Raw genomic sequence first — 24,131 nt, 5'->3', positions numbered from 1 at the left:
TGAGAAAATTGTGAAGTAAATGTAGTCACACTGCTGCTCTGTGCTTTCTTTCACAGTGAAAAATAAGCGTTAACAAGTATGTATTTATTAATTATCTTCACGAAGCATCTGCTCCTCACTGGAATGTCTCACCAGACTGTGCTGAAGCATTTGGGAAGCTAAACTCACTTGGGCAGGTTTCCAGACAGAATTTTCCAGGCGTATTCCCGAAGGTACTTCTGGAATATGGTGGTCAGGGCTATCATCGGTTCGCCCGTGCTGAGCTGGGAGCACTGCACCATGCACTTCTTGTAGTAAACAAAGAGGTCGGCACAGCTGGGCAGGACGGCTCCTCCTTCATCCACGTTGGGCTTGGGAGGACCTTGAGCCTTGAAGTCAGCCACAAACCTGTCGATCAGCTCGCTGAGATTTCTAACGCAGGGAAACAACGGGAAGATATTTTAGTATGTTGGGGGAGGAAATGGATGGAAGAGAGAGTAATGCCTAAAACCAGATGCCCTGTCTGGTGACACCAATAAACAGGTTTTAGCGGTTCAATAATCTAGCCCCTTCTCATCTCCACCCTCCCAGCACAAACCTCGTGCAGTAATGAAGACCGGGCGGATGAGTAATGACCCTTTGTACTCAGAGCTTTAGTGGCAGCTTCAATCTGTTCTCCAGTCACATAGAAAAGCTCGCAAGTGTGCCAGGACTGGGTTCAGCACATTCGATGCAAGTGCATAAAGCTTACGCTCGAGTTTCATTCCTGGCACCGGCAGAAGGAACAGTCGGACTGCCCGTATCAGCGGCCTCGGGGATTGTGGCTTTCAAAGGGATGTGCTCAGAATGGTGTGCCACTTGCCACTGCTGGGTCCCATTTGGAAACCACCTGGTTTTGCACGACGTGACACATCCTTTACAGCAGTTTTATTTAGCATGAGCACAAAGCACACTTCCTACTTAAACTCTTTTTAAAAGCACAAAAAGCCCCACTATTGTCTCCAGTGATTCATTATAACCTGGTCCTTACTCAAATATTTTGGTCTTTATACAACAATAAACTTTACTCTGCTGTTTCATCTTGACAAAAAGGCTTTTTAGCATGGCAGAGGGCCAGAGCATACACAGAACCAACAGAAGCCCTCTGATCCTGGGGAGTTCCGCTGGTCCTACTCCTCCGGAAGCTGCACATCTCTGTCTCTGGAATATATAGACATTTCAGATGATAAAATATCACTCCACTGACCAACATGAGTTGCGAAGCTCACATATTTTATACTTCTTTTCCAGCTTCTCCTGCTTCTTCCAGCTCTCCCTTTCCCGTGGCACAACCAGACACTTACTGCTGAGGGTTTATCACCAAAGCTTCTGGCTATGCTGTGCCATGATCCAAATTAAAAAAAAAAAAGCCTGTCAAAGAGATTTAACTTAAAATATTCTCCCAATCTTAGGCAAGTTCACAGAGTACCTAGCAGAGCACAAGAGTCCATGCAAAGGGACTGCGTTAAGGCTTCCTGGGATGGGTACAGCCTTACTGACAACACTCTTGCTTATTTCTGCCAAGGAAAGGGGAAAGAAACACCACCAAAAAAAAATCTCCCCACTTTCTATCCTTTCTTTCTATTCATCTTGTGAAAGAGAAAAAAACATTCCCAGTCCAATTTACCAGCAAATCCCACAACACTGCACAAGAGGAAGAGGTGACATGGATCTTCTCCAATAAACCTACAGACTGCTGCACCATGGATGATCTGCCTGGGCCCAACTGATCTACAGAGCTGTGCTTGTAATGCCTGGGCTTTAAACTGCAAAGCAAGGCTCTTTGGCTTAAAATTGGCTCCTTGGCTATTCAAGTAGCCTTTCTTGATGCTTGTCGCTTTCTGCTTTGAGTACTTTACGTAGCTCTGATTCTACAAACGCAGTTCCTCAGCTTTGTTACAAGAACTGTAAAAACATCAGGCTTCTCAACCAATGTGATAAATCTCTACACTGGCATGAGCGATCGAACACTGAACTGAAGCATCGACTGGATTTGACCACGGTGGAGCAAAGCCCACCTCCCCCCCGAGCTGTACGATAGCCAAACAGACGGCTGCTGCAGGAGGGCTCCCACGTGCTACGAGCTGCAGCATTCCTCAGGTTCTCCAGCAAAGCAGATGTGGCTTGCTGCTGTCAGAAGTCCCGCTGAATTAAACAGCTGCATTTCCACCTCTGCATCTGTGCTTTGCTCCATCTGTGCAACAAAGCGGAGCTTTCTTAGCAGTCACCGGCCACTTTTTTTTTCCATATTCTCAAGGCACAGTTAGGAATGTCGATGGCTTTTGTTTCTTTATGCTTCCTCCACATGTTCTCCTCCACTCCAAGGCGAAGTGAAACCTGTCTGCATTGCCCTGGTCCCCAAGGTCTTGTCAACTGGGGTGCAGGAGCAAACGCAGCTGTCCAAAATAGCTGGGAGAGGGGTGCTGCAACTTCGTGCTCGTTCTGATCCTAACCTGGACAAACTGCCTCTCAGAGGCAGGCCGAGAGGACCACACTTATTTTAGCACGAGATGGACACAAGCAAAGCATCAGGATATTGTTCACTAAGGGAACTAATATACTATTAATGTACCACTATTAATGCACGCCTCAGCTGATGTCAACAAAGCTCTCATTAGTTTCAGCTGGCCCAAACACAAGATGAAGGCTAACAACCTTTTATGAACGTGTTGGTTATACAATGGGAGCACAAAATTTTGCAGAAGAATCTGCTTGGGAGAAGAACCATGAAGAAGGCAGAAGAGCTACAGAAAACAAACATTTTCTCCATGTAGGCTCTGCAAAAAAGCTCAAAGCAAATTCTCAGAAGCATCGCATCTGTGCTACCAAACTGTAGCATATTTACCGGGAGCAAGACCTGTCCTAATCTAACCAGGAGAAAACCTGAAATGAAATCATACAATTTTATTCTGGTTCTCAAATCCTTTCATTCCTCTTCTTCTTTTCTTTCACTCAGCCTAGTCAGAGATTTTTCTGCATCTCTGGCAATCACAAGAGGAATTAGGCAGCTCCTCAGAAACCAGCACGAGAGAAGAACACAGTGCTTAGTAAGTCGGTCTGTTCAGTGGTGTGAATGGCACTGAGCTATCTGGATTGTTTGCTGGATAGTTTCCACTGACTGAGTATTTTGGAAGTCCCTCTGCTCATGCGGCTGCAAACACCCGCTGCAAAGTGTCAGTTTGCTGAACCAGCTGAAGGACGCCTGCCTTTCAGCACACTGAAACACAGCTCTGCATACTCGCAACACTGCAGACCTGACAGAGCTACTGCTCCTGCAGAACTGCTCAGCTCACTCATGTACACTTCTGTGGCTCTGACAGACCACGAAGAAGAGCTGGAGACGCATATCCCAAAGGGAAAGAAATGAAATATGCTTCGCTGTTAAGAAACCTGATATTTACACTGCAGTTAAGAGTGGAGAACAGCATCTTTAAAGTCTTTCTTTCAGGTATCTCCTCTTAAATTGCTGCAGATTTTGGCACTGCGCTTCTTTAAATGGGTATGGAAACAATTTTTCAGAAGAAAAGGACCAGGCTGGTTTCTGCCCCAAACTTAACACAACGGTGAACAGAACTGCCCCACTTCTCTCTCTGTTCAAAACCCAAGCACACAATTATCTAAGTAACTCCTCATTTTCAGACATCAGTAACAGATTCCTCAAAAGTTCAATCAAAGGGGGAAGAAGAGTGAAAATCAAAGAAAAGCAATTTTTGGCAGACAGGGCAGCATGGGGAATACCGTGGCAGTTCTTCTTTGAACTTCTTGCAGCCTGTGGCTATAAAGCTAATATAAAACATCTCAGAACTGTAAAAGAAAAGGAAAAAAACCAACTGAAAGGAGTAGGAGCACAGTGGGGTAGAATTACCAAAATGGGGATTAAAATGGCCCCCAGTGAGATGGGAAGAAGTATTCAAACAAGTTAGTGCTCAGATCACTGAGGTGGGGGGAGGCTAGGGAATCTGCTTCCCTTTGCTTTACTGCAGAGCAAAACCTAACCTTGGCATGACAAACCACTGCACGAGGTTTTATTTACTTACTTACTTTAAGGCATGAAAGATTTGAGGGAAATGGGAAACCTTTTTCAAGATTGCTGTCTTGGAGTTTGGACAAAATCAGGACACTAACTTTGACTTATAATCAAAGTCCACGTGGAAGTCCATGGAAGACAGAAGGGCATTAGATAGCTGAGGTACATGAGGCAGATTCTTGTTTTTCCTTTCTGGCCACTAACCTGGACTAAAAGACTATCGTCAACATTTTTTCAACCATCTCCTCTCCCAGCTGACAACTGCTGTTGTCAGAGTTGCTTTTTAAAAACCTAGTGTGAATAAAGGTGCACAAAAAAACATGGGTGAGAGCTGTAAAAACTTCCCAGAGTTCTAAGCTGAAAGTTCGCCTCATCCAAGTTATTTTGCTGTAACTCAAAAAGGAAGATGAAGAAGGGTTCTAGGGATTAAAACCCCTAAACAAAGCCTGACAAAGTCCCAATCTGTGACCGATGATAATGCTATCTTACTGCCAGCTCATCTACAGCAGCTTTCATCTGAGGATCTCAAATAACATTTCTATAAAGCAAATCTTGAAACTCCTCTGCCATGAAGCCACTTGTGTATTTTACAGAAAAAGCAAACCTACTATTTGTGGAAGACATGAGACGAGAGAAAGGCTTATGTCTGCAGTGAGAATTGCAGAGGCAACAGAAGCAATTTCAGAAACACTAAGCCTCTCCCGCAGAAAGGCAGCGGGCATCATTCCTACAGGCTTTTGCAATTACAGATGAAACCAACATCCACAACCCTCTGAATGCTCGTTTTTGCTTAAGCAAAGGCCTTACTCATTCTAACTTTCTTCAACCGTGAGTGCTGCTCGTAATGAAATCAGAAATCAAATTTTCAATAAATTTCATTTTCTGGAGACAGAACCTCCCACAATGCAACAGTAATGCACGTCCAAAAGCAAAACTAAAAGAGCACACTGGCTACTCACTTGTCCTGGGACTCGATATACACATAAAGGTGAGGCTCAAAGCACTTGGAAACAATGCCATGGAAAGGATTGTCAGGGGCCTTTGGCTTCTTTGGCTGTAAGGAAGCATTGAGAGTGTTAGTTTCCAACTTGCTCTGTAAACCTAGAAGAAATTGTAATACAACAGCACGGAGGATCTAAGCTCTCAGAAATGCTACAACACTAAAATTTGTTGTCAAATAATCAAAGGCATATAATCACCAGTATATACAAGGTCAGCGTGTCCCAGTCTTCCCTTGCTTTTACAGAGCTGTCAGTATTCCAAAGAATTATCTTTTCACTTTTAAAATACTATTAGCCTTCAAGGGAAGGCTGCTCCCTACTAACAGACTTCAGTAGAAAAAAATCTTAAATGCAGTAACAGGACTCCCCAGGTCACCTCTGAAACGAAATGCAGCAGTTATTTGGAAGTAACATTGAAAAACCCCTACATTTTAGAACATTAAGGATAACAACTTGAAGCTATGGACTTCATCTGGATGACTTTTATTTAGATAAACAGAGTGTAATTACTGGAGCTGGAATTATACAGGCAACATTACAAGATTACTTTCACTGTAAAACATGTTTCTGGGGATGCAAAGACTTCTATTTTAAAAATCACAGAGTGTTAAGCACAGACGCCGTTTGGGAGTCATCCAGTTTACTCTCACTTTAGTTCAGTACTGTACTCTACAAAGTGGCCAAGCACATCTCACTGAAGCCACTGGGACTACTCATACGCTTAAATATGTGCATGTTTAACTATCAGGCTGGACAGGCTCTTTAAACTTGTCTTTGCCCTACAGCTAGATTTCATTTTATTTTTGAAATAATTTTCCTTGTTGCTGGCTGGCAAGCTGACAACTTTTCACTGCCTGCAGAGAGCTCTGGAATGGAATTCTTGCCTCTCTCCACAAAAAGCCAGGATCAGCTCCTAGCCAATGAAGATACAAATTTTTCCAGTTGATTTTTTTTTTTTTAAGCATAAAAAAGCAAAACAAGAGAGCCTAAAGGACGTTCTCTCCTACATAACAGAGATGATGGCACTAAGTCATCTGCAGAAATTGCTAGGCAAGTATTTCTCAGAAATAATTAAGGCTCAGAGACGCGATGAATACGAACATATGGCTGCAAACTTAAAGTGAGTGAACAGTTTTATGGAGGCCAGACCACCTCTATGAGACTTGCTTCATTAACCTTTTCACTAACAGCAGGGCTGGAGAATGTAAGTTTTTTACAGCCTTGGGAGAGAGCCACTGCCCAGCATCCTCTACCCCAGCCGCTTTGCCAGTGCCTGCCCGTTCCTGCCGGATGCACGCACTCATCAGAGCTGGGAGGAAAACAATAGGTGGTAATTACAGAAGCCTTCCAGTCGCCAAGGCTCCACAATGGCAGCGCCAGCACAAGGTTGCAGATTCATCATGTTTACGATTTACCAGGCTGGAAGAGCTGAATCCTAAGGCATAGCTGGTTTTTTGCGTGCGTGCGCCTCTGCATCATGCTGCTCCCAGCATGTCTGGTGGAGAGAATACTAAATCTTTTAACAGTAGCAGCGAAGCTGTATTTCTGAGTGTGCAATCCTGTCCAAAAGCTGCAGATGTTTAAGCTATTTCCTCCTTGAGTTTGATGGAAATAATAAAAGGTTACTGTTGTCACAGTAAGGAGGTCTGCAGCTGGCCCAGTTTCCTTTCATTACTATCCAAAGTAAACAGATTAAACCTAACTGCTAGGATCACTAAAAGAGGTTCTTTTTAATATGGATTCCTCCCCCCTCACTCTTAGGCTCCCTCTTACATTCATAAGTGTCTCGTATTCTCAGAACTGGTGTCTTGAAGGAGTTCTACCACTCAACCCTTCATCTTCAACCCTTCCTTTCCCTTCTCTTCTCCATCTGCTGACAGCAGAAAATGCGACCTGCAACCTGAACTCACTGGCACTAACCAATTCTTGGCATTTTGAAACAGAACTGTTGGGGCCTGTGGTGTCATGCAGGTGCTTCCGGCCAGGGCAGAGCGTTCCACTGCTCACTAAAACCAGCCCTAAACCACCTAAAAAGGCTTTGTGATTTCTCTCTTCACCTGCATTCTGGCACTACTGCTTTCTCCCAGGATGTCCCCTCATCTCAACGCTGCATACCGGAGCCAACCTTCTTTCAGCCACTGCAGAGAGCAGAAAGAAAGCTCTTCACAAAAAATACATCACACATGTCTCCCTGAGCTCCCAATCTCATTCTTCTAGATCACTGATAAAGTCTGGCCGGTACCGGCTCTCCACACTGCATTTTAATGGAAAAAACAAAACTTTGCTTTATCATTCTGCTTCAGGACTACTGTGTGGTGAGGGCAGAGGGCTGCCCTCCAGAGGGGATGCACTGCACCCAGCCGTGCTGATGGAAAGCTACCAGCCCACAAATTATTTTGGGGCACGGATCTGAGTAGGTCCTAGGTCCCCAGTCACGTATCAGGCTACCACCTGTAAACGGCCCGTGAACTCACTGAGCAAAGGGAGGGTACCTATCCCAAGCAACATATAATTGAATGCTTAGAAAATATCTGTCTGGTGAGTAAAAAATAGAGGGCTTGCAGACTTTGATACTGGTGCCAATTAAAACAAAAGTGCTTACTATTCACTCCTTTATTGTTTGCAGAGGGCTTTTGAAACCCAGTGCTTTTACAAGCGGTTAGGTGTTGCCAGCAACGCAGAGGTAATGGATGAAAAACACTACAGATATAAAAATCCCAGCAGTAATATATTTGGAGTGAAAACCTAAAACTGACACTTGAAAGTTCAATGAGCTGTCTGATGACTCCAGACTTAGTCTGCTTGGCTGACAAGGCAAAATATGAATTGCAACTCCTTGTAGTGGGAGCTCCTCCTGGGATCTGAAAACCCAACTATGCTAGTTCATCTTCCTTTGACAGAAGTCCTCTAGTTACATTTGAGCCGTTGCTGCATGGGCTAGAACTGAATCCTGCTTGCTCTCATGTGACTGGATTGTCTCTGCACTATTAACTGAAATAAAGATTGCTTTGGTTTCAGTGAAGCAAACCACGGCAAACCACAGTCATACTGGGAGCTTGTATGCTGCACAGAGAAACGAAACCGTGCTAAATGAATTGCTGCGAAAACAAACCCTTTGAATCAATGTCACAGGAAAAGCTTAGGTACCACCAGAGATTTTGACACAGAGACTGCCTCACTGAGGACAGGAGAGCTTCAGAAACTTACTTTTTCTGCATCACTTTTTTCAATTACAATCTCATCTGTCTCTGTCCCAGCTTCATCCTCGAGAAATGGGTTGGTAGAGGGAGGAGGCACTTCTGGCTTTTTCTGTGTTAAAGGTTAAAAAAAGGAAACTCCTTAGAGAACAGTCTGTTTTGACCCCACAGTCCACACAGCCACATCCATGTTTTGCTTTACTAAGCCCTTCAAAGCACTGTACAGCAGTTTGTCTTCTCCAAGCACAGTGGTGACTGCAGACTTCAGTGTTTCACCTGTAAAGCCTACTCTTCTTACACCTACGCTCACCCAACTCTACCTCAATCATCCCTGGAAAGGGCATTTTGATCAATGTGAAATTCCCATCCTCTCAAACCCCATGCTCCAAAACACGTGGTCTCCACCAGGAAGACCCATCAGGGCTCCCTGCTGCTTCAGCGGCTCTCAGGTGCAGAGCCCAGAAGGGTACAGAGGCTCAAGCAGAGCTCAGAGCAGTTCCTCCAGCGGCATATTTCTTTGTATTCTCTTAGAGAGCCATGTGTCATCAGGAAGCTTAGATGAGATGGCTCCTGTGCTCTGACCATCTCCCTCTCTCCCAAAAAGAGGTTTCTGCTCAGGTTTTATTTAACTTGCAGGTAAAAGCATCTGAATTTACAATTCTAGCTGATGCCTTTCTCCTACGCAAGTAGAGGCACACGTGTCAGGGCGGCTCTTGCTCAGGAGGCACTGCTGTGACTCGCTCCTAAATCCTTTGAAAACACAACACGTAACTGCAGGACTGGTGACACCACCCCTGACAGGAGGCTCCAAAACTCTGCTGCTGCTGCAGTAAATCCTACGTTATTGCTCCCACGACACTGCTCGTCCCCACTGTGTACTCACTAGATAGCCGTTTAAAATTATGGGCTTCATTTTGTGTTTAAAACAGGTCAGATGACGACATCTCGAGTGTCATAGCCTCTAGGTACATCACATAGACAGGAGAGGAAACTTTTTTCAAGCCGCACTCTCCCCTTCTGTCTATTTCATTTGTAACTGATTCTGTGCCTACTTTTTCCACAGGGATAACAACCCAGTGAAGTCAATTTAATTAAAGCTGCAAACTTTGTATGAAATTTGTCGGAAAAACAAAGCCAATATTCTTCAGAGATCTAAATTCAGCCAGGAAGAAATCCTTACAGGACTTCCCCTTTTTAATTAGCAGCACCTGCTGATCCACAGCAAATTACAAACAGGCCCAGCAGGCTTGCCTCATAAACTGAATTATCGCATCCAAGTAGGCTTTGAGGAACCAGCTGGCCAGAGCAGTGAACCTCAAACCAGTGGCTCCTGAGCCACATGTGGGCTCTGTGCTCCCAGGGCACTTGGCTGGCAGAGCACTTAGATGAGATTTCAGGCATAAAAAGCAGAGAGATGACCCCAGAGGCATTCACCGAGGTGTTTCTCTTGGCTCTGCCTTTACAGCTTACCAAACAAGACACTGAAAAGTGGAAGCTATCGACACCCCTGCAAGATAAGTTAACCCAATGTGAGACTGGAAGTTGTCACCATGGGGTAAACGTGTGGTAACTAGAAATGAACAGAGGAGACGACTTTCAGTTATAATGTGTCATCAATATGCAGAGAACAAATATTATAATGCAGTCACCGTGCCGTAATTACTTCGTGGTTCTCCATACCAATGTGGCTTCAGCTGCAAACAGCAGCGTCCAGAGACCAACGGAGTACACAGTCAGTGTAGTTTCCTTCTTGTGAGCCCTACACCATCCCCTCTACCGTAACTACAAGATCAGGAATCACTTTCTCAACTACAATCCACTGAATACAGTCACACTAAACATTCCACCTCCAGTGGATGCTGTAGGTGACACTTTTTGCAGCTTCCCATTACCATAGCTATGTGTAAGATGGGCTTTTTCCCGCCCAGGAAGATGTAGAAAGGGTTGCTCTTGCTTACCACTGTCCCATCACCTAGAGTGCAACCTGAGAAGCGTTTAGCCAGTAGTCCTTCAAAGTTGGTTGTCCTCTGAATTGCAAACAAAAGCAATTTGACCTCAATCTCCTTTGCTCTTGTACGCATTATCTTTGAGAGCTCAGTCCTGAAAGAGTGAGAAAATGGGGAAAATAAATGTGGTTTTCTATAAAGAAAAAGATCCAAAACCTAAGAATGAAATTCATTTTATTACCTAGAGATGCTTTCACCGCAAAACAAGCTAATTCCTAAGATGCTCTCTTTAACAACAAAACTGCTTCACATATCACACTTCAAACATAACTACAGTTGTTAAGAGCTTTGGGTAACAGGACCCTGCCTCCAAACACCCAGAACACACTGCAGGCAGGAAACTCAGCAGCACCAAATCTTGGGAAGTGCAGTGACTAAGGAGGAACCCAGAACTCCTGCCAGAACTTTCCTCTGATCCCCTGCCTCTGGCTTTCAAAGAACATAATCCAGAGCAGTCACATCATAGTCTGCTCCCACCTTTTTTTCCCACTTTCTTCTAATATTACTGATTTTTACCTCTGTACACTGAAAATCCATTTCCATCCTGTCTTGCTCTCTCAACAGTAAATACAATTTTAGGGTTACTTCTCGGGTTGTTCACTGTCCACTCGCTTTTAATCACATGCGATTTACATACATATATATATATACACAAGGAGATTGCCTTTAAAGCCCCATGACTATGTGATCAACCTGGCAAAAGACATACCCAATCTTTTGTTTTAAGGAAGGTGACGCTGCCAGGAAGCGCCACAAGCCCCCCTGCCCCACGCTCACCTTGTGACGTGACAAAACTCCACAGCGATGCGCTCTGTCATGCACCACTCCTGGGGAAACATGCGCCCGTATTTCTCCTCATAGTCCACCAGCTGACGTTTTATCCAAGCGTAGCGCCTGTCAATCTTATCCAGCCAGGCGACCTGAGATGGAGAGCAGTATATTTAAGAACAGTACCTTTAACAGCAGCAGCTGTTAATACTCAGCCCGACTGCTTAACTGTACTGTTGTAGTTTCACAGAGGAGCTCGGGCTACTGATCACAGTTAACTTGATCACTTTTAATAATCCTGAAGAATGACTTCTAGCATTTGAAAAGTGCCAAAACACATGCTAGACTGAAAATCCTATCCTGTGAGAATTAAGAGAGCAAATTCCGTTGAACTTTGTTATTAAGGGTTTTGGGTTTGCAATTATTAGAATATGTTTTCAACGCTTTACAGGGCAGAAAGTGTATCTAACTTTTATTTATTTGTTACAGTGCTGATCTATGAACTTAAAGAAGTTCATAGAAGCTCTAGAAGAGGAGGAAATCATCCTGGCATAAGACAACATTGCCTCCCAGCTCATCAGCCAGTCCATATCACACCAACAAGTCACTGCTTCCAAGCCCTCGGGTCAAAGACACTTTACCACAGGAAGCTGTGGAAACGTGAACTTTGCATTTTGCTCTGCAGGAGCATTTACAAAATTCAAATGTAGCTCGCAATGCTTCCCTTACATCTTGGTTCTCTTGGAAAAGGACCAGATACTCCGAGAGGTGTTGTTTAATAAATTTCTTGATGATTTCCTGTTTGATTCTGGGATCCAGGACATTTGCGACTAGACACGCATCACGCAGGACGTTGCTGGGTCCACCAGGCCTCTAACAAAATAAACAGGAACAAACGATTTAAGGTTGAATAGCTGAATGGGTGATTGCAAATTGTACTGTATCCAAGTTATCTCATTTTTATCCTTTCCCATTATTCTTCTCTTTTTGATGCTACTCTATTATTACTGAGGCATCTTTCTACCGTTGGATGAAATTGAGCTCCCTCCATATCGCTGGCCAAAAAGTTCTTCTGTGGCTCAACAGCCAGGAATCCACCTACTGCAGAAGTGCAGCAACCTCCTTTACAGAAAAGAACCATGGTCCTAGCACTTCTGAAAATTCTTTCATTGTCCTAGATATTCAGAAGAACAGCTAAGGAGAAGTGGCTGACATGGAACAAGAAAACTTATTTTCTGCAAAACTGAAGGCGAAAACAATGGGGAAAAAGCAGTCTAGTGATGACCAGCAAGCAACACTTAAAGGAGAATCTGCTGGTCTGTATTGACCCCTATGATGATGTTAGGGGAAAACACAGAAAATTTAGAAGCATTAAAAATGCTCTTTTGAAGCTGCTTCGTGTGTACATAGATCTGCCCTTCATCAAGAACCTGCTCCAAGTAGCTTCCTCATTTCTGTACTTTGATAGTTTTATGAAGAACCCAATAGAGCTGGCACTTTGGAAGACAAAACCAGCGTTTTCTTTAGAATGAATTCAAATTCACACCTACCCCCATGTTGTTTGCAAACATTTGGATGCATAATTTGGGGGAAGCACATTTGGTGCCTTAGCCCTAGCCCAGATCTGTATCTGTGCTGAGTAAACAAGAGACAAACTTGGTGGCAGCAGCATGTCAACAGACAGCTTGTGCTTGGCTTTCCCTGGATACAACACAGACTTTTTGTGCCCAACAAATAACCACAAACACAGGTGAGGAACACCTGGATTACATGCCAAGGGTGCAGGGCCCCACTTTGGTCTGTAGGGCCACATAGTGCTTGGTGTAATCCTTGACTGGCTCGCAGACCTCACTGCAACTGCTGTGTTTTAGCAACAGTCTGACTTTGAAAGCCACCGTGATGGGGTTCTCACCGATCAGTGCTTTTTCTGTCTGTGCAAATGATCAGTGTACCAGCACTTCTCAGCCAGACTCAAGATGCAGCGTTGACAGAGGAAGGGTGTTATTTCTCTCACACATTCGCTGGAGAGAAACAGTGAGAAATGTGTTCAGCACCCTGCAGCCTGGGAGACTCATTTGCTTTCTAAATTAGCTCCTGAAACAGAGAGATCAAGCCTAGATGTAAAATGAGATAAAAGCCGATGACAATGATGTTGGCTAGTTTTCAGCGACACTTTTCAATGGGAAGAAGAGGGAAAGAGCTTTACCTTTGTACCTTGAGAAGGAAAGGCTTCCTCAAAGTCAGCCAGGATCTGCTGTCCTAATTCATTTTGCGCTGCCTTCACCCTGATGAGGACAGAAGAAACAACTTTTGTTCCATTTTCTGCAAACTTTCCTACGAAGTGGACTGAAAAACTAACAGCTACATAGGGTTCTCTTAAGGGACGAAATAAAAAGTATGCTAAAGAAAAAAAATCCCCATTAAGAAGGCCTGCATGTCAAAACTGGGAAAGTATTTCCTCCACGAATGACACTTGGAAGACAGCTCCATCTGCACAGCATCAGCTCCTGAGCTCTACTGGAACGAGTCCTCGATGCTCTCGCGCTGCTGCAATTTAATATTTCTATAATGGCCACTTAATCAGCTGAGAAATCAGCAGGGCTCCTTTAATACCAAGGTCATCGATTTATAGCGGATCCTTATACTTGTTTCTGTTGATCAAGTTTCAAAAAGTATGCTTTTAACACAAGAACTTCACAAAGTCTCAATCTTCATAGCGAACCTTTCACAGCTCCAGGTGCACTGACCTATTTTTAAATGCATCCATGTGCATGCTGTTGGCCGTGGTTTTATCCTATAAATCTTCTGTCTTAAGCAGCATAAGAGCAAAGGTATGAGACGGGTGAAAAAGTCCGAACAGATCACAATCTTGCTCTTTATTTAGTTGAGAGAATAAGGCTTCCAATTTCCAGAAATAAAAGTCAATATGGCTTAATTGATACTTCTAGGGAAATGGAAATGCCTACACGTACTGGAAAGAGCCAAAATAAATAGTTAGGCACTTACATCCCTCTGCAGCCCTCACATTCTTCCATCACTTTTTATTATACTGGAAACACTTTAAGGACTAAATTGATTATTCAAAGCAGTGGATTTTTCCACTGAGATTGATATGTTAGAAAGAACGGCTACATTTACTTTTGTGAAAGCATTTCAGCCTGTGGGAAGAATTCGGGTATTTTTTTTGTTTACGACTCCTCAACTTCATCAAGGAATGATCTGTTTCTTTAATCTTCCCATTTTAGGTCCATTAGGAGCGGAAATGCTCCGCTCCAAGCTGACCTGACAATGCTGGAGAATAGTCTGGATTCTTTAACGGTGCCAAACGCCAAAAATTCTAGTCCTTTAAAAGTCACGGCTGAAATATAACTTTGTATCTGTGATTTAACTGTAAGTGCGACCTGCCTTATGCAGGATTTATCTGGGGGTATTTTGCTTGAAAAGCTTCCTGCCTGAGAAGTCAAACTTAATTCTCACTCAAGCTTTCTGCTTCAGAGGATGTTTAGAAATCTTTCACCCTTCCAGGTACAGATTCACAGTTAACACCTTCGTAACTGTAAAACAAAAGGGATTCACTAATGTGCTGAAATAGAGCAGAGAATTTAAGCGAGGAGGAGGAACTCAGCCCAGCAACCACAGCTACAGGCAGACAGTAAGCATACTAACCCTGGGTTGAAAAATTTCATCTTTTCAGTGATCAACAAACAAAAAGCCTTTAGTTTTACGAGTCACATGAATTAATGAGTCTGCATAAACACTGGACCCATGAGCCGTGGTACTTCTTGCCTTGCGTACAGCAGGGACCTTCCTGTTAGACAACAGCTGCAGCTCGAGTACAGTGGGAGCACTGGAAAGAACAGCAGCCAGATTCCTCAAGCCTCAACAAATTTAATAGAGGCACTGTCAGGCAGTTAAAAGCCCTGTCCACAGGCTTTGTTATTTTAGGCTTTGATTCAGGAAAGTACTTAAGGGTATCCTTAATGGGGATTCTCATATCCTTGAACTAAGAAACTTGCATGAATGCCTTGCTGAGCTGGGATGTTAAAGTAGTATTTTTTTTTTAAACCTGTGCTGCTTAAAAATCTCTTGAAAGCAAACAAGGAAAATGAGTTTTTTTATATTTTTTTTTTAATGTTTTGAGAGATAAGGATGGGGCAGAGAAATCAAACTGGCCGAAGTTTTAGGCATGTGTGAGCAACAACAGGGTGCCTCAGCACCCTCCCAGTAATTATCGCTCTTTCTGTAAGCACACAATCCCACACAATTATTTCTTTTCCCACCAGCACACGCAGAGAAACAAAAACATTTACGCCGTGTTTTTCCAGAAAGATTGCTTTAGGCGGAGAACACAGGACAGCACTTGCTTCAGCCACTGGAGCTTCCTGCTCCCCACAGAAAGCTCAGAGCCCTTCTGTAGCTGGGGACAACCTTCCTGCAGCAGGAATGGAAACTGCCGGGGTAAAAGCCTCAATCCCAGGGCGAGCTTCACTCGTGTTCACCGCTGAAGGACCGCTTGTGCGTGTCTAACAGAGCGTGTGTTCAAATACTTACACGAAGTGAATTACCCACTGAGGCTCAGCAAGCTCAGGCACTCGCAGCTGGTAACAGATTTCGGATCTCTCCCCGGGCTGGTTTTGTACACATCTCCTTCCCTGACTGGATCCCTCCCGGCAGCCTGCTGGGGTGCCCAGCAGCCATCCTGGCTCGCCGCAGCAGGGAATTGCTTTTTCCTGGGGTTGCTCGCATGTGCCAAAACGTTTGGTTATACGAGCAGAGATTTTTGGTTTTCTGACTTTTGTTTTATTACTAGTGGCTTCTTGTACTGTTTCCCCACCATAAAAACAAAAAAAAAAATCCTCACACTTATGCTTCAAACGACAAAAATTACTAGAAACCGCAATCCCTTTAGCCAAAGCTACCAGAAATCTTAAACTACGCCTGGCAGCTCACTGAGATACAAAGAGGCTGAGCTAGCCTGTTCTGCTGGGGCAAACTTATAATCTTCCTTTTTTCCCCCCCAAATACTTTCCAAGGTTTTTTCCACTATCTGCAAGGCTTTTTTCATGGGTGGGTTTGTGACCACTAATTGTAAGCTCGCCCTACAGATAGAGAACAGAAAAGAATTGAGAGATAAAATATTGCTATTTACTACAACAAACAACCTCCAATGCACCACAGCAGTAGTTGTTTTAGGAACATGATTAGGAGAACGCTCCCATTTGGATGCGAATTATGTCATTTTTACATCGATACTCAACAGGATCTCTCCAAGAACCCAACTGAGAGCTCAGTCAGGTTTCCAATAAATACTTGCAGTGGGATTTTGCTTGGTTATTTTCAAGGAGCTGGAACAGGTAGAAAGCAACCTATAAAACTTGAGCAGGAACTTAGATTGAACCCCACATGACAAAGATCACATCTAACAGCGCTAAGCATCTAACATGGTCTCCCATTCATATTTGACTTCACTCCATTCACGCCGAGAAAGAGAGGCTCTTTATTAAATAAAGCAAGAGAATCCACTCGCCTAGCAGTGTATATAATAGATTTACTGTATGTGATACTTTGGTTACTGTCACAGTCTGCGCCAAAATCCACTAAAGCATTTCTTGCCTTCACAAAAATCCAAGAGGCTTCAGCTGTGCTATTAAACCAAATCCATGAGATACCAAACCCCAGTAATTTCACCCTAAAAATAGCACTGCGAGAAGACAGGCAAACTTCCTTTGATGTTTCATGAATCGTGGAAGTATTTCCAAGCAAGGAGAGAGAAGTCAACTCCAAACTGGGCCCCAGTAGGCAGATGGGCAGTCCAACTGCAGAGCAGATATTACCATGCTGGAGACCTCCCTGTAGTAATTTGCTGCCTGGATGTCAAAGTGGTAAAGAGACCCCAGCAACACCCTGGGTGCAGCTCTCCTCTCACCCCACACGCAGCCACTTCTATCACTACCAGATGGTGCGACTCTTGCTGCGTAAACACTGGGAGGAAAGCCCCGCAGAGGCACTGCTAAAAATAGGAGGAACAGCCTTTCTTGAGCTTTTCAGATCTGTATCTTGAAAGGAGAATAAAACAAAGGAAATTCTCCTCCATGTCCCTGCCAGTCTCTCTGGTGTGACTTGATACCACTGTGCCTTTTAGCATCGTGATGAATTGTTCTCTTTAATTACCAACAACTACAAAAGTAATAAATAATCATCCCCTAAAAAGCAAAAGCCAGCCAGAGTTCTGCACCAAGGCTTAAGCTGCACGTGGCTTTAAAATGGCCAGTGACAGCAGGTTTCTGTCATTACCAGTCTGGAAGAAAACGAAGCAAGTTATCTTTCTGAGCACGAGGCTGGAATAGACAACAACCTAAATTCAGAAGAGCATTGACATATGTTTATCTCTCTTTGATGTTCGTGTTCATTTCAACAAATGCTTACGGTCAAATGCTTTGTTAAAACAAGGCTCCATCTTTTCTCTCTCAAGATTTAGGGTGGATCTTTATTTTGTTCAGCTTCATCGATTCCATCTGGGTTTTCTGGAAGATGTATCCATACCATATAGAAGGTCCAACAGATTTACATGGAATTATTACAAACATATCACTCAAACACTTTTTCCCATCACTAAACAGCACAGGCAGCCAGCTGCCATCTTAGCAAAGGCAGTCACCACAAAATTAATTAGTCACCAAAACCCTAATTAATTAGAAGACTCCTTGAACTAACTCTATAATGAGCAAAGTAATCTCAGGCATCAAGAGGATGGTGGTGACAGATGTGTAATTTTCAAACTGAAAAGAAATGCTATCAGATACAGTTGTATCATTAAGAAGGTTCATCCCAAATGTTAATAGGCTCTTTGCACCTCTGAGCTGTGCTCAGCACTACTACAAGCTGCTAAGTAAACATCATCTGTGTGGTGAAAGAGAAAATAAGCCTGCTGTAAAGCAGGAAAAGTAGGTTTGGGCCAGGGACAGCAAGGTAGCCTAGAACAGGGAGGACCTTGTTCTCTTGACGCCCAGCTGTAAAGTCACAAGTGAGGACAGTAGGAAAGCTGGTGGCTTAGTCACCACTGAGCCTTCACATGCCTCTGCGGAGAATGGTGGGCACTTGCTGCTGGAATTGCACTAAAACTCACCAAATTTAAACAATTCCGCATTAGAAAATCAGGACTATACAAACTCAGCACAAACCATTACAGCAGTCAGGCGTGGTGCGTGTGATTTTGGGAGGATTCGCTACATGCCTCAGATCTCAGTAGAACTGGGCAACAGTGGCAGGTTTTGGCAGCAGAAACTCAAAGTATGAGAAAGCATCACCTCGGGATTTACAACAAACGCACCCGTATGTGAAGATCACACAAAACAATTTGCTCTTCCATGCATTACTCCAGGTAAATAAGTTAAAAGCCAGTCAATGAGAAGCCCAGATCATTCATGAATTGCATCCATATTAATTACTGTTATTTAACAGAACAGGCTGCTCAAGATTTGAGCAAACTGTCCAGTTTTAACCTGTTTGTTTTGGCTGGAAAGAATTTCAAAGGGCCATGTCCAGCCCTTACATTCCTGAGGAACTGATTCTCTCTTGCATTTTCTAACTTTCCTTCCCAGCAGGCATGCAACTACTCAGTGTTTGATGACTTTACCTTTCAGAAAGCTGCCGAATCTGAGGAATCCCCATGTATTTGTTGAAGTGCTCTAACACATTCACAACGCCTTGGAGGAGGTTGGCAACTTCCCCATACTGTCTCCTCCTGGTCATAGCCCTGTAAAGGAAATTAAAGATTTAACAAAGCAAGTCTGAGGAAAATCTTGGGTGGCAATTCCACAGGTTACCTCATCCATACTGGGTCATGCCAGTTTCTACTGACATTTATTTTTCTAAAATACACAATTCTTCATTAACATTCCAATGCAGCATTAAAATTTCACTTAACTGATGCTAAAATAAACCAATGCAGGACACATCTAACAAAGCTCCAGAAAACATAAATGTCAAAAGCAACACTTGGCAAAGAACATGTAAACTACTGAATGCATCCACTTCCCAGTATGGGTCCGGAGGCAGTAAATGTTATTTTACTACAATGACCTGAGTTAAGCCATTCATCATCACATACAAAGTGTGAGTTAAAGCTTCACAGGGAGGAGAATCATTATGCTGAAAAGCCATTAGCCTTGACTTTTTTGTTAATAACTTTCACAGGGAACTTGCAGAAAAAAACAGCTTTATTTTTATTTCATCCTTTAGTATCATTCCAGTGGAGACAGCAGCCTAAGTAAAATTTAATTCTGAACACTTCGCAATCCAGCGTTCGTGCAGAATTTGCTACAATCCAAGAACAGGCTGTGCTTGGGTCTCACAACTTCACAGATGCAACATGTAAAAACTGAACTCCCTTAGCCCGTGTGTTTCTCAAGCACATTAAAAAAAGAAAACCACAAAGAATTATTAGAACCATCTAACCCCACTTCATACACAGTACAAGCTGTAAGGCTGCTTTGAACTCGTCCTCAGAATTAGAGTGGACCTTCCAGAAAAAGAGATCCCATTCCAATTTAGGAAGAGACCGCTAAGAATCCCCCCAAACCCCTGAAGAGCACATCCCTGATGACGATACCTAACTGGACAGACTGCCTTACACTTTCATGAAGCCAGACTCTCATTCCCAACCTATTAAGTAAACTTCCCTCCAGAAAAATAAGCAGCTGTTACGGACCTACTCAGAGCGCTGCACTGAAATTAAGAACTCAGCAGTGGTGTCAAAGTGCCACTAAAATTCATGTGCTTACTCCAGTGAGTCCACTCCTCCTGCCAGCATGTGCAGGTGATTGAGGGTGGTGATGGAGGTGGTCAGATGACGCTTGGCATGATCTAGCTGCTTGATATCCCGTGTGATATCTTTAACCTGGTGAACAAAAAAAAAAAAAAAAAAAAAGGAGTCTGGTTAAATATCAAGCCACTGCAACAAAATTTTAAGGAGATGAAAAGGGCTCTCCCCGTTTTAGCTCCACAGCCACGTTAATGCAAGGCCAAGGGTACAGATGCAATGCATGCCTGACAGCAAATTACAAACCAGGCAGCAGCAAAGACAAAAATCAGTGCCCCCCTTCCCTTCAAAGGCTAAGACGAAGCTGCCACTCACCATTTGTTCTGATTTTTCAGCCTTGTCTTTAATATCCTTAATTTTGCCAAAGAGTTGCTGGATGGCTTTCTGAGCTTCTTCCAGGGCCTGAAAAAGAAACAAGGTCAGAGCGGAAAGAAAACCTGCAAGCAGTTTCCACCTCTAAGAAACATTCAGTTGCCTGGTCTCAGTCAGTGGAGGGGAGCAGTTTTGTTACAAAGAAAATATCATCAGCACAACAAAAGCCAGCATACAACAACGTGCACAGTGGAATTTTAGCCCACGTGGACCAGTGCTTCAGTATCTGTTTTACAACAATGCTCTGGCAAAATCTGATTGAGACGTTCTGTGAAAGCATCTCTGTGACACGACCTGGAACACCACTAGGTTTAAGGTTACCGCAATAAATTTCCATTCGCTAAGCGTAGAAAAATATGTAGTTACTCCTGATTAATATGCATTTAGAGTAGGGAAATGAAACCTCCGCACAAAACCCCAACGTTCCATCAATCCTAAATCAAAAATACACATCACATACAGAACACTGAGTACTTGCCTAAAAACCTCGCTGAATTAGCAGGATATTATCCTGTTGGGAAACGCCCTGCTCATTTGGCAGATTGCTTTGGGGTGGGCAGTTCAGCCTGCCACCCACAGGCACGAGGAGCGGAGGCGCCCGTCCTACGCACAGAGGTTCGGCAGGACCTACGGAGATCCAGCGAGGGAAACGGACTTGGCCCGCATTTTTGTGCTGTTTTACTGCAGGTTGCTTTGGGGATCTGGCTGTCTTTATACAGCCATGGCGCATCTGACCTCACACGAGCAGCGTGAACCACACGTGGATGCGGTGAGCGAAGCCACATGTCCGAAATCACATGTCCAAACTCTGACTTCTGAAGTAACTCAACACTTTTCGCCTTCCCGGCCTGATAACATTTCCAGCTCCAGCCCCGCTTTGTTTCCCTGCTGTTAAGTAGGATTCTAGTCCTCTTTTTATATCCAGCCCCATGACCAGGGTTACGGGGCTAGCTACAAGCTCCTTCAGCAAATAAATTTAACACATCTTCATTCTGAAATGTAGGAGCAAGCTATCTGCCAGGAGGTTTTGCTGGAACGTAGCTGCGTTATAATAAAAAGTATAAGAGTTGGAAACGTTTTATAATTCGTTTTCCAGAGGGGAAAAGTCTCTTCTGAAATATCTTCGGAATCATGTGAAAGTTAACGCTTCACCCATTAGCGTCACACGGCTGTCAGATGGCATGTTTGGGAAGTGAAGTGAACACAAACGTGCTACAGGGACACCTCTATTAGAAGTGACCACCACCGCCTACCTCCTCATTTGGCTCCAGACTAGTCACCTTTCAGAGTAAAGTTTCCTGCCCCGTTTAAAGGCACGTGGGTCAAACCCAAACCAAAGACCTGAAGAACGCCCCTTGCCTCGTACGTAACTACAGGCCCTGCACCAGTCCCAGGGCACGGCTGCAGCACATCGCTCGGGTGGGCCACGAAGCATGCAGCAACCACCCTGCGCATCCTGAGATGTGGATAGGTTTGGAAAATGAATAAATCAGTCTGCGATTCTTCACAGATGCCAATTGCTAGGTTTCCCTTTGATTCCACACTGACTATAAATGTGGATTTCTCTTATCCCAGGGAATTCAGCGGAGCTGCTGAATTTTCCAGCAGGAGAGGTGGGGATTTAACCAGCCCAAAAAAAGATTCCCTGAGAAGAGACATTATCCAATTATCCTCCTTCATAGCCAAAGCCAAGGCAACCTCACAAAAATCATTCAACCTTTAGATCACCTCAAGCCAAGGTGCAGCAATAGGTCCAAGTCAGGACCTCAAGCAATCTGAACGGGGGAGGCAAGGCGAGAAGCCTGAGGAGGCCCTGCATGCAAGGCAGCATGACAGAGCGATGCCGGCACTCTGTAGGACCACGCCAAGTTCCCAACTACCCACACACTCCTTAAACACATCTCGAATACCATTCCCCTCCCATAGGGTTCTTTTTTCCAGATACAGGCCCAGACAACGCCGCAGCTCTCCTTGCTCATGCACGGCTGCCAGCTGAACTCCAAGACCTTCAACCATCCTCTGCAATCCTTCCACGGCAACTCCAGCTTGCTCTCCAAGAAAAGCAGTGCTCGAGCTGCTACTTTAAGGGTCAATACTTGGTTTGAAGTCATTTGCTCTTGACAGCCTTCAGCAACTTCAGAGTCAACAAGACCATGAGTGAGGATTTCCATCTCAGGTCTTCAGAAGGGTTTTTACAATAAAATCCCTATCCACAAAGGAAAAACTATCTTATCTGTTTTCTTCATGAGACAGAACATCATCTAGTTGGATAAAAGGGACCTTTTCCAAAGTTCCTGCCCATAATTTATCCTCAGAGAATGTCCCGATCCAACGAAGATTTAAAGCTGTTCACATAGCAACAGCGAACAAAAGAGAAACCACACAATCTATTTTTCTAACGTACTATTAATAATGCTGTGACAAAAAAACAGCAGAGACTTTTTTTTTTTTCCAGAAGACTGGTTTCTGCCTGAAGCCCACGTTCCTGCTGCTGGCTGTCCTGCGCTCTGGGGGCAGCGGGCCTGCTCCCCTCCTCGAGGCTGCCCCTGGAGCAACGAGCAAATTCGAGTGGGATTTTGTTCTTGTACACCAAAAACTGCCAAAACAAGGTGAACCGGTGTCATCACCTGGTCCTGACACTTGTTGCTTTTACCTCCTTAGAGTCTCGGGAAAAACATGAGACGACACGTGCTCTGCTCCAGCCTGGTGAGTTAAAGACGTGAGGCCTCCTGCTGCTGTGCAAAATGGCCTGGCTGTAATTTGGGGAAAGACACGAACAGCAGCCGCCCCTCTGTCCAAGTTCTATGCTGCATCTCTCAGAGAAGGGTATATGTTCCTACAGCTGTTAAAAAACCAACACAGAACTCAACAGCAACATTAACAGACCTGAGTAAACCAGAATTGCTCATAAACACTGCCTTCATTTCTTAAAACCTGCTTCCAAACATTTGCTTAGCCATTAAGACAAATCTCCAACTAGTTCAAAGGCTACTCTCCTAAAGAGATGCATATTTGAGCTAGAAGAAACTAATTCATTGATGTGCTTGTTTTTTTAAATGTAATTTACATAACAGAGATGAAAATATTTTTCTTCAAACACAAATAAGATTTGTTCAAAGTAGCATCGTGTAAAAATCTATTTATTTTTAGTCAGAGGGGCGCTACCAAAGAGATCCGAGGGAAAGCTCAGAACAAATCCGAAGTGTTATTTGTTGCACAAAGTCTACAATTAAACTTTTTTATGGTTCTTTTTATGGAAACCAATGAAAACTTTTTGGCTGTAACATTCCAAGTGCAGCATCCGAAAGTAAAATATTGCACATAAAGGAAGGAAATAAGTAAAACCAATAATGGGGAAAAAACAACTTCACCATCCTGGTCACTGTGAAGACAGGGGAAAGAAAAGCGCAAAATCACCTCATGTTTGATAAATGATGTTCATTATTAAGAAATATGAAACTGACATCTAAGGCAGGAAAGCAGGTCTAATTGTTCAAGGAATAATAAATAGATTTATTACTGTGCATAATGATTACTCTTTCGCCTGTAAAACGGGAGATGGGAAACTACAGACACGTAAAAAGACCACACTTGAGATATGGTTAAGAACGCATTTCCTTCAGTAAATTCACGCTGCTCCCATTAAGACAGCGAATCGTGAATTTTAAAAGCCTTTTCTTACTGCTTTTGTTGTTGTTTTATTAACAGAGGATTTATTGTGGACAGAAATTCTAAAAACCAGAAGCGTATCAAGAGAAAAGGCATTGCTCTTCCTCTGACACAGCTGCTTTACACGATGAACACCACCCACCGATCTGGCTGTTGTGGCCTGACACAGGGGTCACCTTGCAATACTATTTACTGGTTTCCTCACCATCCATGCAAATTTACGGCACTCCCAACTGGCCTGCAAAAGCTACG

At 43.8% G+C, this 24,131-nt stretch overlaps 1 protein-coding gene across 1 annotated transcript in view; it reads right to left on the bottom strand.

The window, feature by feature from the left end:
• VPS53 (VPS53 subunit of GARP complex) overlaps positions 1-24,131 on the bottom strand; it is a 62,692-nt gene that overhangs the window by 24,867 nt on the left and 13,694 nt on the right. The window contains 10 exon segments of the mRNA XM_066979827.1: positions 169-411; positions 5,005-5,099; positions 8,254-8,355; positions 10,202-10,343; positions 11,027-11,169; positions 11,747-11,890; positions 13,224-13,302; positions 18,654-18,773; positions 19,801-19,916; positions 20,154-20,240. Coding sequence (XP_066835928.1) covers positions 169-411; positions 5,005-5,099; positions 8,254-8,355; positions 10,202-10,343; positions 11,027-11,169; positions 11,747-11,890; positions 13,224-13,302; positions 18,654-18,773; positions 19,801-19,916; positions 20,154-20,240 — 1,271 coding nt within the window.

Source organism: Anser cygnoides, chromosome 18, assembly GCF_040182565.1.
Source record: "Anser cygnoides isolate HZ-2024a breed goose chromosome 18, Taihu_goose_T2T_genome, whole genome shotgun sequence".
NCBI lineage: Eukaryota > Metazoa > Chordata > Aves > Anseriformes > Anatidae > Anser > Anser cygnoides.
The sequence above is the reverse complement of the archived record's forward strand: the minus strand, read 5'-3'. Positions and strand labels throughout refer to the sequence as shown.